At 34.3% G+C, this 20,445-nt stretch overlaps 1 protein-coding gene across 1 annotated transcript; it reads right to left on the reverse strand.

Moving 5' to 3' along the window:
• Positions 1-18: 18 nt before the first annotated feature.
• LOC125875277 (uncharacterized) lies at positions 19-10,669 on the reverse strand. The gene is made up of 15 exons (XM_049556381.1): positions 7,733-10,669; positions 7,511-7,639; positions 7,190-7,381; positions 7,045-7,097; positions 6,587-6,929; positions 6,347-6,416; positions 6,056-6,232; positions 4,748-4,861; positions 4,166-4,353; positions 3,816-4,031; positions 3,456-3,731; positions 3,124-3,271; positions 2,866-2,999; positions 936-1,022; positions 19-858 (listed from the first exon to the last, which is right to left on the reverse strand). The coding sequence occupies exons 1-15, from the start codon at positions 10,433-10,435 to the stop codon at positions 772-774; spliced, it is 4,917 nt and encodes a 1,638-aa protein (XP_049412338.1). The 5' UTR covers positions 10,436-10,669; the 3' UTR covers positions 19-771.
• Positions 10,670-20,445: the final 9,776 nt, after the last annotated feature.

A 20,445-nucleotide genomic window follows, 5' to 3' on the forward strand; every position in this document is an offset into this window, starting at 1 on the left:
GTCGAACAGCTTTTCTGCTTGACGAGCAAATATGGTGTCTTCCCTTTTCATTAAATATCGTAGACATCCGTAATACAAAGTTCCCATAACTTCTGGGCACTCAAAATTCTTTTCCCTCTAAGAGGAAACAACAAAATGAATATAGAGTGTATAGAAGACTTACTATTGACTGCATCACTAAGAGACTACAGACCAATTGCCAATCTATACAGACCTGCTTACATTGGAAGTGAAAGATAATATGATTCGTTACCTGTGTACAGAAGCAATATCTCAGAAATCAAACATCTACATGTTCCTCGTGACTACGAAACTGGTGGCAACTACTACTTTCTTCAACCACGCCACCTTATTGTAAGGATCCCAAAATTTTCAGATGACGCAAATCTTTGATTTTGCCAATGCTTACCAAGTATCAACAGCACCATAACTTACATTTTTCTTCCCAATCCTCTGATAACTTCCACCATGATACACATATTTGAAGAAGTTTTTCTCGCTATCAGGCCAACTACTCCTATTTTCTCTTCATCCCGTCAACAAATTTCTGATGGTATAGTACAGTTTCTTACACAATTTTGTAACTTTGCGGATCAACAGTGCACAATATCGTCATTGCCTTTGGCAATTGAATGGAAAAGCACAGTTGCACATCTTCATTGCAGCTTAGGGAGGTATTTTTCTAAGCTGGAATAGATTACAGCTTCAAAGAAACCAACGCTGATCCAGATCATCTTTTGACTATTAGAGAGGTACCATTTGCTGGCTGGACTAGTTTACAGCTTCGAAGAAAAGGACCTGCGGTTGCAAATGCCCTCTTTCACACATAACGAGAACATCATCCCAGCCACCAATTACCTGAATAAAAAATATCCATAATAACAAAATCTTATTCAAAAGATAACAAGGAAAAATAGGAAGAAACAGAATATTACCTTTACGGTTTTGTCATCATACATGAGCCACTGTCCACGATCATGACTGTAGGCAAAACAGTGATAATGCTGTCCATAGTAGCAAACCTGAAAGAAAGAAATGTTGAGTCATAAAAGTATCCATCTTTAGACACATATCACAACAGAATTAAACAGACACTTTTTTTTTTTTGACAAAGGTAACAGTAAACAGACACTTGTTAAAATACAAACTGAACTTGGTTCAACACCCAAAAGTACTACAAAGTGATTCTTATATTCAACCTAGCAACATGAAAGATACATTTAGCTTAAACATATGCAGATAAGTTCTATTTTTTTTATAAAAAAAAAAAAACAATCTCAAACATATTCAGGATTAATAGAGAAAAATCTGCACATGGGAACAAACAGAGAGAGCTATATTATTTGAGATAGGGGTGTTCACGGTTAGGATAAAAACCGATCCAAACCGAAAAACCAAACCAAACCGATAAACTAAAACCGATTTTATTTGGGTTTGGTTTGGTTTGGTTTTAGATTTTTAAAAACCGGTAGTATTTGGTTTGGTTATGGTTTTGTTCGAAAAAAACGAAGAAATAACCGAACCGAACCGATGGATTATATACATATATTTTAGTAATATACATACTTAATATATTGTTTTTATTAACAATTTTAAAGATCTTATTTATGTTTCCACTAAAATTTCTTTAAACTTTACTTATTGAAAGCAAGAATGCCCAAGGTGAAAACACTTTTCTTATTGATTTCATGTATATGAGTGTCTATGACAATTCTTTGTGGGACTGAAAATGTTATTGTCTCTTCCTTCTAGGCCAATATAGTGAATTTTAAAGCTTTATTGATAGTAAATTCAGTGATCGAAAGTTCGATAATTTAAGTCATTCTAACTATTTTTTGTTTTGAATGGACTGTTGTCACTTTTTTCACATTTTGAATGAATTGTTTCTTTTATTTTTGTGTATGGTTAATAACCGAACCAAACCAAACCGAAACCGATAACCACCAAACCGATAAATGTATACTCCCTCCGTCCCTATTTACTTGTCCATATTTCCTTTTTTGGTTGTCCCTATTTAGTTGTCCATTTTGACAAATCAAGAAAGGACAACAAATTTTTTCCTATTATACCCTTATTAACACTTCTTGAAAATTGTAAAAGTGTATGTTGTTTCCCTCCAATTTATTTCACTTTAATTCAAATAAGTGGTTGTAATTTTGAAGTGAAAAGTTGTCATAAGGGTAAAATTGTAACTTCACTGTGCTAATCATTGTTGCCTTAATCTGTGTGCCATTTCTAAAGTGGACAACTAAAAAGGGACGGAGGGAGTATTATATTTGGTTTGGTTTGGTTTTGATAATTTTAAAACCGATTAAGTTGGTTTGGTTTTGGTTTTGACCAATAACCGATCCAAACCGACCCGTGAACACCCCTAATTTGAGATATGTTTTGACCCAAACTCTGGGTGGAAAACAGTATATGTTGTTGACACAAACAAGGAAATACCGGAAAAATGGAATAAACCTGTGCTGACCAAATAGTCGCATTTAAGCATCAATCATAAAAATACGGCTTTATGTATAAAAAAGGGCACAATATCACAAGTACTTCTTTCATGAAAGATGACAGAAAGTAATACTCAATTGGTTGAAACCGTAAAAAATAAAAATGAACCAGCTGGCATGTACTATTTTTAGAACAAAAACCAATTGGCATGGTTTTATGAATATATATAACATTGACAAGGAACATGTGAGATTTTTCAAAATTGGAGCAGGAATTATCTGAAATATGAATGGTTTTGTATATTCAGTGCCAGTGACTTGATTATATTTTGTCTCGAACTAGTTAAGGGATTTTCAATACTAATTCCCTAGCAATACATAAAAGGAAAAAAGTCAGCAGACAAAAGAAAAGAAACATTACCACAGAAGTTAAGCGATGTTTGTTTTTCGGATCAAGACCACGATAAAGGACGCCGATGTCCACTTCAGTAGATAAAGCTGATAATGTCGCTTTAATGTCATCTACATCCTCACAAGTATTCTGCCAACCCAAAACTGCGGGGAGGAAGAAACAAGTCACATTAGAAACAAATAGATTCTCTTAAAAAATTTACATTACCCATTGGCAACCAAAAAAATTAGAGAAAGGAGGGAAGGGGGAAACATCAGAACTAGTTACCCGTTGTGAAAATATGTGGTGGAGCAGAGAGAATGTGATGAATATAGTTAAGTTTCTCACATCCACCAACCTCAGGATCGCAAGCCAACTGATGGTTCATCTCAACAAGATTCAGAAGCTCGTCAAACGAGCTTTCTGGACACATAACCTGAAAGGAAAGAACAAAATACTCTGTAAAATGTGCAAATTAGTTCCCCCCACTCCTCAAGATAATGGTAAAGAACATTGCTCATTATACAAACAATGTCCCTTGTTGAACTTAAAAAGATAAATTTACTGAATGGAAACTGAAGTGCCATCACAAAATTGCCTAAAAGAACAACAGAGCATGCCTTCATTGTTCGGAGAGCACTGGCATTAATATTATGAAAGAACGATGTGTACTTCAGATGTCTAGACTCCAATCCACAATTATAGCAGTTCATCCGTTCAAAAATATCCATCCCGAAAAGAGAATGCACAGTACAAGCACTACTTGAGCAATCCCAAGAGCCCGTACAGCTGCTATCTGCAGATTCAGCATCTGAACCACCTAAAGTTGATGTAAATGATCGATGCAGGCAATCGAATATTACACCTAGTACTTCAGAAGCATCATTCATTTGAGCCTGTAAGTCAATATTTCGTTAATTGGATTCAAAGAAGCTGAGTCCTAGTAAATTATGAAGCGCTCGATAGTGTTTCGCATTTACCTCCTGAAAGAAATTACTGTCGGGATAAAGGTTGCTGAGAGCAATTCTCAGAGAAGTAGGAGCAATAGCCTCTCTCTGCATCTCAGTTGAAGCCGTGTTCAAAGCAGTGAATATGTCATATAAAGCACATACCACACATGGATCACCCACATGATCATGTTCTGATGATGATCTTCGCAAAAAACCATCTCGAAATTGTCTTAGATGCCACAATGACTAAATTGTGGCAAGAAAACAAGAAAAATCAGAGAAGGCACTTGAAATAGAAGAAAATTGGGAGCACGACAAACAAAGATAATTTGTCTATAATAATATTAAACAATGGATTAGCACTTGTAAGCATTGCTAACCTGTATAATGACATTTAGAAAGCAATTGTATTCTCCAACTTCATTCTTTAGCCCAGTGCCATATACATCATCCATTTCTTTGACATTTCTAAAACTAATTTCATTACCCAAATCTCCTGTTTCAGAGATCATCCTCTGTGCCCCTGAACTTGCCATCAAGGGAAATTTCTGATGTGCATGGAATGCATCTGACATAAAAGAAGAGAATGAGGACAGAAGTCACTTGAACAATCAGGACATGGAAAATATTAAAGCAGTTAATTCTTCAAGCCAAATGAAAGAACAAAAGCTGCCACCAGTTTTCAAGCTATTGCACGTCACTTTCCTTCAGAAACCATTAGAAAGGGTTTTAATTTGACAGATCGGAAAAACAGAGGGTAGATAAGTTTTTTTTTTTTTGAAACTGATAACTTTAGGGTAGATAAGTAGTCTTCTGATCATCAAGCTTGAGCAGTGAACTATATACAGATAGAGAACAGCCTAGACTACTAATTCCCCAAAAAATAAAGAACACCCTAGGTTAACAAACATTAAAACTATCTTGGGAACTTGTTCCCAGAAATGAAAAATAAATAGACATACCGAGACTTTGGCGTACAGCTCTCTTAAGGTCAGCTTGGAACCTTTCTTCATCATCCTCTTCCACATGTAGCTGTCTCAATGTCTTTGTTCCACTATCTCTGGTACCATTATTTTCTGGGGTTGAAATCAAATGGTAATGAATTTAGTTCACTTCAACAGAAGCAGATCATAGAACAGTTTGTAGTTTAAATTTCAAGGAAAAATATTGGAAGAGCACCTATTTACACCCCCCAGCTTGTTTTTTTTTAAAAAAATCTACAGAGGATTATGGGCGATCAAAAAGGGATAGGGTCTCAATTTGGCCCAAAACTGAGTGCAACTCCTAAAGTTTCTTTTATAGAAAGTGACTCCACCAATTTTATTCATAGAGTTGGTATTTAATTGTGCTCTCACTGTTTAGCTACAGCATAATACACAGCTTGAGTATGACAAAGTAATGCCACAATTACTATATAACTTATCTGAACCAAGATAACTTGATCCTTTAAAGTTTAATCAATGAAGAAATGGAAAGAGATGATTGAGTTCACCAATCACTGTTACTAACACAAACAGAAATTAGCTAGGGCATAGATTTGTTTGTTTCAAAGATTCAGATAGATTTGTTTGTTACAAAGATTCAAATACAGGATGTGGTCTAATTTTATAAGTGACAGTTTATAAGAGCAAAATCGACCCAAAAAGCACCAACTCTAAAAGCTAAAAACCATCATAACATTTTAAACCTAGTAATCTATCTTTGATCAATTGAATAAATGAACTCTTTGTTTCAGTATTTAAAAGATATTTTGTGTTTTAGTCATTGGGTTAACAAAACAACCCTCCTCCTTTCTCCGGGCTTGGGACCGGCTGTGTTATAGAGAAGACATTAACTACCACAATTAACTACCACACAGGCGGAGTTATCACATGAATGTCATTCCTCAACAATCCCGGAGCTTTTTCCAACGTTAGGCACTGACATTGATCCCACGTTCACCTTGCATATTTAGCAAACTACTGAACACCAAATGATAAAGAAGCAAGAACGAATTTGAACTATAAAACAAACACTTTCTAAGAATAGTTAATCATGGGTTACATCACAGTCATCCACCATGAACCTGTTCATTTTTTTCTAAAACCAGGAAATGCCCTGTGATTTCTGACACTGCCAACTTTCCTTTACAAGTAAAAATAAGGCCAACTAGCATAAAATGCAAAAGCATCAACCACCCAATCAAGTTGGAGAAGCAAAGAGAAGTCATCATTCAGAAAAGCAGAAGCAGCCAAATATATATAAAAGTTAAGCAAACAACTGCAGCTCACCATGTGAAGAATCCAGAGCTTTTGATTCACTAACTGCAGTATTTTCCCTTTCAGAAGAACCAGGTTGATAATTCACCTCACTAAATTTAGACGAATCTTTCTGGCGCCTGCCTTTTCTTCCAGATCGCTTATCAGACATCAATATACCATCCTCTGGAGTTCCTTTGTTTGACAATCCTGAATAAGAGATAAAATGATAGCATGTTCAGGTGACATCATCCTAACCCTGGAACATTTGGTACAGATTATTTGGGAAGCATAAATTATTCCGGTCACAAATCAAGGTAATACCATCTCTTTGTGCCATTCTTTCTGGAAAGTTCTTTGAAAGACCTTCTACACAGTTCAATAGTACATTGTTCTGCATCAAGGAAAGTCACATGTTACAATCACTTCATAGGGCCAACTAAATTTTAGCAGCATCCTCTATAATAACACCAAGGCATTTCGAGGCCTTAGTTTTAACTTTTAGCGATATAAGAAATCCAGAATGTAAAATTCTCTAACAGTAAAAGCCAATCAGAGTGTAACCTTCTCACTACTCTTCCATTGCTCATTGATTTTCTGATCAATATCACAACCCTTCAAGTAAGTGTCAGGATTCATTTTTTGATACGGGTAAGACTCGGGATTTGTAGCTGCATCCATATTCTCTTGAATTGTTCTTGCAGTTCTCTTATGTTGCTCAGCCAGATGTTTCAGCTTAGCCTCATTCTCAATTCTTCTTTGATACTCTAAAGTTTCTTCAAGCTTCCTTTCCTCGGCTTCAAGCTCAATCATACGTTTGTACTCCTCTTCCTGTAGATCTAAGGAATTACCAGTTTGAGGAATTTCACTCTCTTGATCATCTCCATCATGAGCAAGTGGAGATGAGCTGCACCAAAACATACACTTGAAAATATTAAAGTCCATAAATGGTTTGCTAAGATGCCTAACTAGAGGGTATGTAAATGGAGAAATATGTTGTTAGGAACTAGGAAGAGACATACACATGATCCACAGTCTCATGGTGAAGCACGTGCAATTCGTTACCACTGTTAGGCTGCACAGGTAAGAGGAAACAGGTTATACCTTCACCCAGCAATACACATAAACAACTGCTTCAGAAACAATAATCTGACCCACAGCTCAAACCTTCAAATCTTTTGCTTTTCGATACTCTTGTTTCTTTTTCTTGTCCTTTGTTTTTTCATGGCCATGCTTAGACTTCTCATTTCCCCCACTTGAACTCTTTTCGGAATCACGTGCAAGTTCAGCCAGAAAAGCTTCCCTTGTAGCATCAGACTTTTCCGTAGCGTCCTTCTCGGCCAGGTCCTCCAAGTGTGCCTAAGAATAAAAAAAAACAATCATCCTAATCAAACAAAAAATGAGAAAGGCAAAACAACAAGAAGATAGGAGCACAAACAGCAGTAAAAGATTTTAAGAGCAACATAGGTACATCACAACAGCAGATACCCGCAGAAATGATTTCAATAGAGGCACTAAAATTCGCCGGTAATCTTGGGCAGAAGCCGGCTCAAGCTTCGACTCCAACTGCTGCATCCCGGTAACCAGCCGCATGATCCGTGCATCAATTTTGCTAAGCTGCATCCATGAAATTGTAAGATCAAACGACAATCAAACAATGCAGGAAAAGCAAAAAGAAAAAGAACATTGGACTATAACTGATCCACCAACCTCAATGGAGATATGTTCCTTCTGTCTCTGTATTGCAACTTCCACACTAGAGTCCACCTGATTAAGGTAGTCCTTCAGTCTCCAATCATCCTCTTCGCCAGACTCCAAGTCACAAAATTGAGACGTTCCACCACCGTAAGTTTCGTCAAATCCGAATTGATTTACATTGAGAGATTCTGCTTCCTTAAGAACATTTGATATAGCCTCCAACTCAGGCCTATTGCTAATAATTGTAGTGTCGTTGTCACTATCTATGAGTTCTTCTCGTCGCTTTCTCAAGACAGAATCGTAGCTTTGTCGGACAAATTCTGTTTCATTTTCTCTTTTTTTACCCTCTTCTAAGCAAAGATCTTCTACTGCCTGTAGTGCTTCCTCGTAACTTAGGTGCTCACATTTTCTCTCACACAAACCCTGGAGGTCGTAATACTCCTTCTCAAGCAATCGGAGAATTTCCATACCTTGTTGACCTTTTTCTTCTCTTGCACGTGTCCATGATGCCAAAGCTGCAACACTTGATGGACCAGTGAATAACCAGGACAGTAATGCATCTGGGTCAACTAAAACTCCATCTTGATACTGATTACCAGACAAAATTGCTGTATTTCTGTCATTAGAAACTGCATCAGGATATGAGCAGGGAGAAAGATTGCGCTCCAGGAAATGCTGATCAAACAGCAAACATGAGCTGTCCTCACTGAAAACTATTTTCTCTAGATTGTCAATTCCATGACATCCATTGCTTGTTTCATCCACAGCACCAATTTTCTCAGGGTACCTCCCTAAGCCACAAGAATGAGAAAGTTCTTGCAAGTATTTTAATACCTTTTTCAGTTCTTCGGGACCCAAAAAGCATATGCACAGAGGACTTTGATCAATATTGTAGTTAAGAAGTTGAGAGCCAAAAGGAAGACCCTGAAGTTCTTCCACCACATAATGCATAACCTTGCTGAGGTGAGTTGAAGCAAGATATTTATTTTTAATAAGAGCCTCAAACACAGCACGGATTCTTTCAAGAAGCTTTGCTCGCTCAGGGTCATCAGACAGTGGCAAGTCTTCAGGAAGTAAACAAATCTTTGAACCACCATCTTCATCACAATCCATATAGTCAATATCTGAGATCTTATCATTTTTTCTGCTCTCAACCATATTTACATTGAGTCGATCCCCTACTTTCTTCCTTCTAGGGGACGAGTCCCATTCGTCTTCATGGCAGAAAGCCTCCAAATACCCATCCTTAGGCCCCTCCCCATCATCTCTTCCATAGGTCTCATCTAGAAAACCATGGCCTTGATATCTTGATTGCTTATCAAGCATTTTCACTGCCGCATTAATATCTAATGGTTTCCAAGAACAGTTCAGAAGCATCTCAGCCCACTCATTCTCAACATTTTGAGGCAAAACTGACTGCATTTTAGGCAGCAAAGCTCCCATGTGATCATGCACAACATGGTGAACGTGTGATTGAGAATCAGAAAAAGTTTCATTGCACCGGCAACATCTCCAGAACTCCCATGTTTTATGGGTCTCGGCAAATGGAAGAGCATCAGAAAGTACTTCAATAGCCAAATGATCCTTAGAAACAGTAAAATGTGTCTTAAGATCTGAAATTCTAATTCTAAGCAATTCTTTCTTCACATCCAAACTTATGGAATTCCAATATGACTGCACCCACTTCCTTCTCTCCGTGGAAGAAGCATTCTTCTTTGCATTTCCACTCTTCCTCCTATCACCTGCTCTCTGACCCGATCCGGCAGTTGAATCAAAACCTTTATCTCCATCATTCTGTGATTTGACAGTATCTGACTTCTGCTGCAACAGCCTAGCAGCAGCTACCCGAACCTCAATCTCTTTTCTCCTCTCTTCAGGTGTCTTAGTCGCCTTCTTAATTTCATTTGGCCTTCTCCCCTGAACCAATCTCAATTCCATTGGGTCCTCAGACACCCTCCTAATTGGAATTAACCTGAATTTCTCATCCCCAGTACCTATATTCTTCATCCACGTAGAAATGGAAGCAAAATTCGACTTCTGAATCAAGTTATGAAGCTCACCATGTATATGAGATATTCGAGCTTCAGGTGAGGATATCTTCTGTTGGCTCTCCTCTTGTAAGCTCTCTTTTGCAGGATCAATGGGGTTTTCAATTGCCAATGCTCTATCACACTCCTGCACAACTTCCTCATACTCCTTCCCGTCATTTGCTGCTTCATACAACAAATTAGCATAAAAATGTGAAAACTCAACTGAGTACGGAGACAGTGACACTGCTTTCCTAGCACTCTCAATTGCATTCCTCAAATGCCTCTGCTTCGTATTAGGATCATCAATAATAGAAGCCACCTTCACACAAACTGTGCCCTGGACTCGGTGAATCAGTGCCGAATGAGGCGAATTTTCATGCTTAGTAGACAAGTCCTTCATCAACCTTAGTGCTTTAGTATGGTTCCCACGCCGCAAGGACGTTAGGGCACGCTCACATTCAAGCTTAATTGAAGTATAAGAAGCCGAAGACGATGAACTATTGTTCTCATAATCATTTACAGCTAGGGCATCGTTTCTACTCAAAGATCCATTCGTAATTGAAGGAATCGTTGAAACTAGCTTTAGGTCAGAATCAATCGACGGCGGTGACCCATCTTCTGAGACCGCCGCCGGTGAACTTGAGGGTTTGGAGCGAGGAGCGACGGTTCGCTTCTTATGCCCCATCAATAATTTCTCCTACGTCGATTTAATCGAAGGCATATACAAACCTATTTCATATCCATATACAAAATCTAGCAATTGCGCAGATTAAATATCTAATTATACTCGTATCGATACACAGCAGATAGAGAAACTTACCGGCGAAGAAAGCAACGTCGGAATCGGAAAAACAATCGATCGGAGATGAATATAGTGTATAAATTATATATATGTATAGGTTGTTACGTATGGATAGTGTCACTCTCGGGGGTAGGGGTATATAGAGGTTAAAGATATATGGGGGTAGGTGGGAAGGCGATGTTTGGGAAGAGAGATAATCGACTTTAGTGGGAAAAAAAGGACAAAATGCTGGGGTGGCAATTTTTAGGATTTTTTTTTTTTGGAGTAGTAATTATTAATCATTTGTTTTAATATTTTTTTATTTTATATGTTATAAAAAGAATTTAAAAAATAATTGAAATGTTATATAAAGTCATAATATAAGAGGGATAGAAATTTATTAGGTGAGAAAAAAGGAAAGAATTGAAAATTTAGTAAGAAATTTGTAGATTGAATTATGTTGTAGTTTTTATTTCAGTTCAATTCAATTGGTAATTTATTTTATTCCATATGTTATAAAATGAATTTAAAAAATATTTGAAATGTTATATAAACTCGTAATATAAGAGGGATGAAAATTTATTGGGTGAGAGAAAAAAAGGAAAGAATTGAAAATTTAGTAAGAAATTTAGTAGATTGGATTATGTTGTAATTTTTAGTCCAGTTCAATTTAATTTATTTTATCCAAGTAACTTGTGGGTAAATCAATGACTCGCTTATTTATCGACTTAGCTTATTTTGACACATTCAATTTTTTTTGTAAATAGGAATAATATTATTAGATAACTTTAGGATATTATAATTATAAGAGGAATTGAAATAGTTCTACATTAGCATTTCTAACAGCAATAATGTTAGAAGCATCAGTGGTAGTAACTACATATATTGCTAGCATCTCTAATAATATTAATGTTATCCATCACACTAAGGTTGCCAGTTTAGTACAAGTAGATAAAGAAATAAATCTAGTAACTATTACTCCATTCTTATCAACACGCAAAATGGGATTAGTCTTTTCCGAAGGAGCTACCAAAACATCAAGGTGATTAGTAATACTTATTTTGCATATCCAAATAATATAGTATTCAACTGATTTAAAAAAAAGCACAAAAATTACTTGAGAATAATTGAAGTTACGTGTATCAAGGTTGAGCAACTTTTATACTAAGGATGTAGCTTGATCATCTCAATAACTTAATATATTCTTTACATAATCAATTAATATTAACTAATAAAATACTTAACTTGGAGGATGAAGTTGAAATAGTGTCATCTCATGGATTAACTACAAAGTGTTTGATGTGAGATTCTTTGTTTATATGAAGTAGAAGAGCTTTGTGGAGGAGTCGGATTAACTGAGGATAGCAACGATAACTGACGTCTCTTCATATTTTTCTGATGATACTTTTTGACAAGCATTGTTGCTCAACAACTTCAGACTTCTATATATATATTTTCTAATGGATCGAATTTTTTATTGGGCCAGATTATGTATATAATTAGTTAGTTGGAAAATAAAAGGAGCTTTGAGTTTCAAATCTCTATTTAGAAAAAATAATAAATTATTTGAATGATGTAATAAGAAATTAAGAATTGTTTATCTTCAATTTTGAAATTGTATGTTCATACTTCAGATCATCAAAAATGTATGGAATTAGATATTTAATATACTAATATAGTTGAAACAAAATACTATCTTTGATTTTTATTTGTACAAGGAACTGAAAATAATAAAAACATAACAATGTGACGATCATACAAAAGTAAATAAATTCATAAAGAATTGATATTGCAAAGACTACAAAAAAGTGATATAGCTAGTATTAGTTTACCTCACAAAGGGAGAGTTTCAAATTGTTTTTTTCCATAGGCCTAGTTATAAAATCGTATGGAGTTGAGACCATTATGAACAAACAAATATATTAGCTTGATCAGTATTTAACGCCTAACAGACAAAAGATGTGATGAATAATGCAAACATGCAATATCTTTGGAGATTTTCATAGTACAATAATGTTTAGTAAGTGTGAATTACTATTTTATTTTATTATTTATAAGTGAAGATAAAATTGAATCTAGTGTTTTAAAAAGAGGGGGCGTAAGGCGAGACGTTTTATACGGTATGGGGAGAGACGTAAGTCTCGAGACACGAGGCGTAAGTCTCATGGATCTACGGGGTGTAGTCTCATGTATATTCAATTTTATAGTTTTATTACTAATAAAATAAGCAAAAGTAAACCTTTCAATGATTTTACAAATAAATTTTATAAATAACCTATAATATATAGAAATTATATTATGATTTTATTTGAGATAAGTATTAATAATCAATAATGAAGCAAAAAAAAAATAAATTATAATTACTATTTGAAAAATATCATTACACCAATAATAAAAAAAATATGATTTAAAGCAAAAAAGGTTTAAAAAATAAATTAAAAACGTCTAGACCTACGTTATTACTCCCAGCAGGACTTACGTTTTTACGCTTGAGGCTTACGCCTCAAATTTTAGAACCTACGCCTTATGGATCTATGTCTTTAATTTACACCCTGGAGCATTTTTAGTACGCCCAACCCCGAGACTCGCTCCAAAAATGTTTTTGAAAACACTACTCTCAATTATCTTCTCTCTATAGATTTAAAAATTATGAAGTATCATTCATTTATTCAGGAATAATGATGGTCAACAATGTTAACTAAATATTTTAACGCATAATTTGTCTAAGATCTGATAGGCAAGCCCAGAGTGTTGGACGTGCTTAGAGCGTACAGTCGAGCGCTTAGGGCGTAAGTCTTATAGAACTAAGCCCCACACTTGAGTCTCGGGGCGTTTTGCTAGAGTCCCGCCCCAGGGCGAGTCTCAACAGAGTCTTTTAAAACACTACTTAGATTTTTAAAGCTGAAGTAATTTTCATAATCAAGAGTGAGAAATCCCTCTAAGAAAAATAGAAAAGGGTTGTTAGGCTCGGCAGTCTCAATCGCAAGGCTAGATTCACATCGCCTTAATCTGTTCAGTATGAGGAATGGCTGGCGGAGCATTTGGATTAGCTCCATACCATACCTCGTGAGAGAAGTCGTCTTTAATTCATCCCCTTTGCAATCTTAACTTCCCGATACTCTGATCGAAGATCCTATTTTCTTCAGTAAAGAGCCTTACTAGCGGATCAAAAACATATTAATTCAATTCCATAACAAATGAGAATCAACATATAAATATTGATTTACATAAATTTTAACACACATAGAAACAAATTTATATATGTGGAAGAAGGTTATCAACTGTGAAAAAAGGTTGATCTAATCATATGAACAAAAAAAAAAATTAAAACTCGTTATCGAATTTCTTAACAATAATATAAGTTTATTACAGTTGAATAATAAATTTAAGTTGAAATACATATTAATCAAATATAATCAAGTAATAAAACTTGTAAGTGTATATCAAAGATACACATCATGTATGCACTATGTTCTTCATTATTTTGATGCAAATACTAATAGCATGAGAATGTATTTTTAAACTTTTCCTTGTATGAACTTATTTTCAATGATTTCTTTATGATTGTATTTTTCTCATATTTTTTCAAAAGTAATTTTTCTATCCTCACCAGGTAGGAATAGTATTTCATACATACTACTTTAATATATCTCATATATGAGATTATACTAGATATTATTGTTGTTAGCGATTGTGATTTCTCTAAAAAAGAATTATACATATTTTAAGAGAAAAATAGTGCAAATTCTATATCAGTTTATGTTTTTGTCTCTCAAAATATGTTAGTTGACGCATTATATGTAGATTTTTGTAGAAGCACACACAAAAGTACCAACACATTTTTTCTGATAGGTAATGAAGTGGTTAACTAGGAAATATAAGTTTTCAATTGAATAACCATGGATATTAGAGTTTATTTGAATTAACTTTTCATTTTTAATTTATAAGCTAAAAGTCATAAGTTAGAAATTCTAATTTATAAATTTTTTTAACTTATTTTTAACATTTTAGCTTAAAACTAAGTGTTTATAACAATTTTTTTAACTTATTCAAACACTTAAAAAATGTTAAAAAATTAATTTAGCTTAAAATCACTTGAAATATGAAACTTCAAACGGAATCCAAATATTGTGACTCAAAACTTTGTGATACAACGTCCATAAAAGTTACAAATGTCGTAATACAAAATAAATTTTTGTAGTGCAAAATCAAATTAATTAGATCCATTCCTCTTAAAGAAAGAAACGAGCATTTCATGCGCAATCTATTTAATTGTTTATATATATATATATATAAACTAAAAGAATGAACTTAGTAAAACCTTTATGGTATATAGAATATGAAACTTTAGTAACAATACTAAAGGTAATAAAAAATTTAGATGAAGACCTAAAAAGAAAAATAGTCTTTAAAGAAGCTCTTAGAATTAAAAAAGAGGAAGAAAGAAAAGAATTAATATATAATTCATATAGTTTCCATAGTGAAACAAACATGATTGACATTTTTGAATATTATTCAGAATAAAATGAGTCTAAAAGAAGTCTCAGAACTCTTAAAAGATTTAATCGAAAGTCAAAAACAGCTAACCTTGAGGTTAAAAATGATAGAAATAGAAATAAACTATATTAAAGAAAATCTTCCAGGAAGAATTACAAAAATAATAGAAAAAACAGAAAATTTTGACAGAAAAGTAAGTCAAAAATATATTAAAGAACTTTTGTCAAAAAAACAAGCAAGTGGAAGCACTTATCAAAAAGGAAGCATGGTTGAAATTTTAATCCATAAATTTCTTGAAAAACAAAAATTAAAAGAAAAAGATTTATATAATCTAGAAACTAACTTAGAAGGTAATTCTGAAGAAATTAATTCTAAGGAAGAAGAAGAACAAAAAACGAATGAACTTCATGAACAATGAATGAACTTGATGAATTAGTTTATTCAATGGAAGACCTAAGTCTTTCTGAAGAATTGAATGTATTCATGAACAAAGGGGAAACAGGAGGACCCCAAGGAAAATTTGAAGCAAGCACTTCAATGAAACAAGAATGGCAAGAGCCAGAAAAGGATAATAGAAATTTTGCAAATAAAGCAAAAAAGGAAAATGATTTTTCAAAACATTTCCACAATAATGATAAATCAAGATTTATGCCCAATAGACTCCCAACAGGAGATATCGGAGCACAATTTCTAGATTTAGAATGTAAAAGAGATCCAGAAGATAGCCTAGATCTATGGTCTCAAAATATGCTTCTATATTTCCTATTAGGAAAATGAAATTATACAGATGAAGAAAAATATATCATCATGATAAATACTTTTATCGGAAAAGTAAATGACTGGTTTGCAGGATTAACTGAAGATGCAGAAAAAATAATTAAACAAGATACCTTAGAAGGATTAAAAAATTATGTACAAGAAGGTATAACAAATTTAAAACAATATATTGCAAATGAATTCTTTGGTGGACAAGGAAATATAAAAGAAAACAAAGAAGCAATCAGAACTATTGCTAAAGAGCAATTAGAAAAACTACAAATTTGTAAAATGAGTTATATTCAAGAATACACATGTGAATTCGAAGAATATTACTACAAGATTTTTGACAGCGGTAAAGAAATGTTACCCTATCTGAAAAAATACTACAAAAAATTACCAGGCTTCTGGGCAAAATACTTCAGAGAAGAATATGAAAAGGAAGATAAAAAAGGAGATACTCTAGGACAGAGAATAAGTTTCCTTAAAAATAGACTTGGTCAACTTTGCATGTCTCATAACATCCAAAGAAAAGCTAAAAGAATAAATACTCAAATTTATTGTAATGATACCAAAGCATCTACCCAATGGGGATGTGATGATAAACCTTACAAAAAAAGGAAACAACTCAAAAAAGGGTTAATAAAAATAAAAAACTTCTCAAAACAGAAGCATGTACCAAGAAAAAGATACTATAAAAAGAAAAAAGAATTTCCAAAAACCAAACCAACGGATAAATGCAAATGCTATAACTATGGTGAAGAAGGCCATAAAAGTTACGAATGTAACAAAAGAAGAGTGAAAATCTCTAAAATTGATAGAATAGAAATTGATTCAGAACTTGAATCAATAAAATCTATAGAAAGTGATGATTTCTTTGATGAAATCTATGAAGAATATTCTAGTAGTTCAGAAGAATCTGACTAAAAATGAATAGAGAATCTAAGAAAGATAACTTGTAAGTGTCTTAATTTAGAAAAAATTAAAGAAAACTTACAAAAATCTTATGGAGAAAATCCATTAGAAAAATGGGAACAAAATCATGAAAGAGCAATTTTAACTCTAAAAGATCCCAGTATAATCATCAGAGTTATATATATATATATATATATATTCAGAAGTGGTAACTTGTAAATGAATTAATTAGATAAATTTTAAAGGAAAAAGGGTTTGAAAAATACTTCATCTTTGGTCGAAATTATTGTTACGATACCAAACTTTATGGAGGACCTTTTACCCCTGCACTATTTAATAGTGTATTTAAAAGGTATATATGTGCCAACGTGGACACATTATTTATAATTATGCAATATTTATGATGTCCACATGGATATATATATACCTTTAAAATACACTATTAAATAGTGTAGGGGGTAAAAGGTCCTTTTCAAAGTTTGGTATCGTTACTACAATTTCGATCAAAGTTCAGATATATTTCAGACCCTTTTCCTAATTTTAAATAAGAATATTATTCATTCTTTTTCTTTTCCTTCTTATTTTGTTACTATAAAATAGTGTGATTCAAATAAATAAATAAATATATATATAAATTGAAATTGGTGATTTAAATATATAATACATCAATTTGATGTATATTAACTCTATCGATATTGTCAAATAAATTATTTTAGTAACTCATATATACCAGATTTCATAAAGTAAATTAAATATCATATTACGTTTCAAATAAAAAAAGCTTAAATAAAATGTTATTAAAAGAATTTGAATATATCAGCATCAATAAATATAAGTAGTTCAAACTTTAAATATATAATAATATATATAAAGAGAGAGTCACGACCCGATTCCTCGAATCATGATGGCACCTACTATAACCCACCAGTAGGTAAGTCAACCCGTAACCCGGAACAACAAGTAATGGGTCTGAGGGCAGAAACTAAACAAGAGTAGGAAAAATTTAAGATAACAACATAAATAGGCGGAAGCAAACTAAAAGATTTTTCCAAACTTCAAACCCTCATAACTCTTTCATCTTTCATCCGAATTAGGCGATTCAAAGTGCGGTAGCTTCGTTTTGTTAGTAGCTCTGTACTAGTGACTTCCAGGTTCTGGGAGAGATCTTTATTTGTACATATTGATTTTGGTGTCTAAATGACCGTAATAACGTTGTGACTCTATTTTTTATAGCGGGGCAGCGTTTTGAGGCCGTTCGAATAGGGAAGCTCTGGAGAAGTGATTTTGGAGCGCGTGTGATCGGCCTACAGGTAGGGATTTGGGTTGGGTAGTTATTGAATCACGTATATGTGTTTAAAAATTATGTTTTCGGCCTATTTCGAGAATTATCGGGTAACTATGAGCATGTTTTGTGTTATTAATTGACCCTCATCGCTATGTGGAGTGCTTGCATGCTTAATTACTGTTTATTTGAAGCTTATTGGGCCTTAGTTTAGGTTTGACTAGGGCTTGCCTTAGAAATATATGATTCAGATCCGATAGGCCTTAGTTTTGCCCCGATGTCGCTCGTCGACTTAAATCCCTGTAGACTGGAGTAGCAGACTTGAGTCTAATAGTTTGGGTCTTAGTTAGGCGATACGCTTGCTCCGACGATAGTTATCCTTATTTCCCCGATGTTACGGCTTCACGAGTTAAGTCGACGATGCTAGTTCTACTTCGCGACTTGAATTTGATTTTCGATTCGATTCCAAGGACTTACATTGATTGGCTAAGTATGGACGGCGTTCCACGGACATTTATGAGCATGGATCGATTAGGATTCTTTCAGCAGTTACATTGGCACCTTTATAGAGCAACCGGTTTAAGGTCCGGCCTCTATTGCCCAGTTACTTATATAGAGCATCCAGTTTAAGGTCCGACCTCTATCGCCCAGATACTTATATAGAGCATCCGGTTTAAGGTCCGGCCTCTATTGCCCAGATACTTAGATAAAGCATCCGGTTAGAGTTTTGGCCTCATATACTTGATATTTGTGATTGGTTACTTGGGTACTTCTGGTGAGCATCCGGTTCGAGGTCCGGCCTTCGTACTGTCAGATTCTACTAATTAGGGTTGAGGTTCTGGTTCGATGTTCTCCGTTCTTGGGTTCTTATATGCAATTCTCTTTAGTTATAGTTATTTTGTGTACTCGTCGGACTTATGGGGGTCCGTTCGGGTTTTTATTTAACTTGCGCACGAGTGTACCTTCTGGGCTTATGGGGTCCAGTTAGGTCCAGTTAGGTGTAGTTAGCTTATAGATTACTCGTGTGCATTTCATTGTTAGTTAGATTTTCGTTCTTGACTTCGGTTTGTGTTATTTCTTCTTTTCATATTGTCTTTATTTTTCGAGTTCAGTCGACCTATGATGCCTACTGGGTACCTGTTGTTTTGGTACTTATGCTACACTCTGCATCTGTTTCATGATACAGGTCCGAGCACCAGTGGCCAGCGTTGATCCAGTTTGGAGTAGTCTGATCCGGAGACGGGGTGAGCACACGGCATTTTGTACTATTTCAGTCTCCATCTGTGTATATAGACTTGTCTTTTACCTTTTGAGACAGCCAGTCTATGTGGTCCACTTTTGGGACTTGTACTCGTTTTGTTAGTAGCTCTGTACTAGTGACTTCTAGGTTCTGAGAGGGATCTTTATTTGTATATATGTTTTAGTTTGCTTCCACCTATTTATGTTGTTATCTTAAATTTTGCCTGCTCTTGTTTAGTTTCTACCCTCATACCACCCATTACTTGTTGTTCCGGGTTACAGGTTGGCTTACCTACTGGTGGGTATAGTAGGTGCCATCATGATTCGAGGAATCGGGTCGTGACAGAGAGAGAGAAATTTTAAATAAAAATATTATTCATTCTTTTTCTTTTCCTTCTTCTTATTTTGTTACTATAAAATAGTGTGATTCAAATAAATATATAAATATATATATAAATTGAAATTGGTGATTTAAATATATAATACATCAATTTGATGTATATTAACTCTATCGATATTGTCAAATAAATTATTTTAGTAACTCATATATACCAGATTTCATAAAGTAAATTAAATATCATATTACGTTTCAAATAAAAAAAGCTTAAATAAAATGTTATTAAAAGAATTTGAATATATCAGCATCAATAAATATAAGTAGTTCAAACTTTAAATATATAATAATATATATAAAGAGAGAGTCACGACCCGATTCCTCGAATCATGATGGCACCTACTATAACCCACCAGTAGGTAAGTCAACCCGTAACCCGGAACAACAAGTAATGGGTCTGAGGGCAGAAACTAAACAAGAGTAGGAAAAATTTAAGATAACAACATAAATAGGCGGAAGCAAACTAAAAGATTTTTCCAAACTTCAAACCCTCATAACTCTTTCATCTTTCATCCGAATTAGGCGATTCAAAGTGCGGTAGCTTCGTTTTGTTAGTAGCTCTGTACTAGTGACTTCCAGGTTCTGGGAGAGATCTTTATTTGTACATATTGATTTTGGTGTCTAAATGACCGTAATAACGTTGTGACTCTATTTTTTATAGCGGGGCAGCGTTTTGAGGCCGTTCGAATAGGGAAGCTCTGGAGAAGTGATTTTGGAGCGCGTGTGATCGGCCTACAGGTAGGGATTTGGGTTGGGTAGTTATTGAATCACGTATATGTGTTTAAAAATTATGTTTTCGGCCTATTTCGAGAATTATCGGGTAACTATGAG

Source organism: Solanum stenotomum, chromosome 8 (assembly GCF_019186545.1).
Source record: "Solanum stenotomum isolate F172 chromosome 8, ASM1918654v1, whole genome shotgun sequence".
Lineage (NCBI taxonomy): Eukaryota > Viridiplantae > Streptophyta > Magnoliopsida > Solanales > Solanaceae > Solanum > Solanum stenotomum.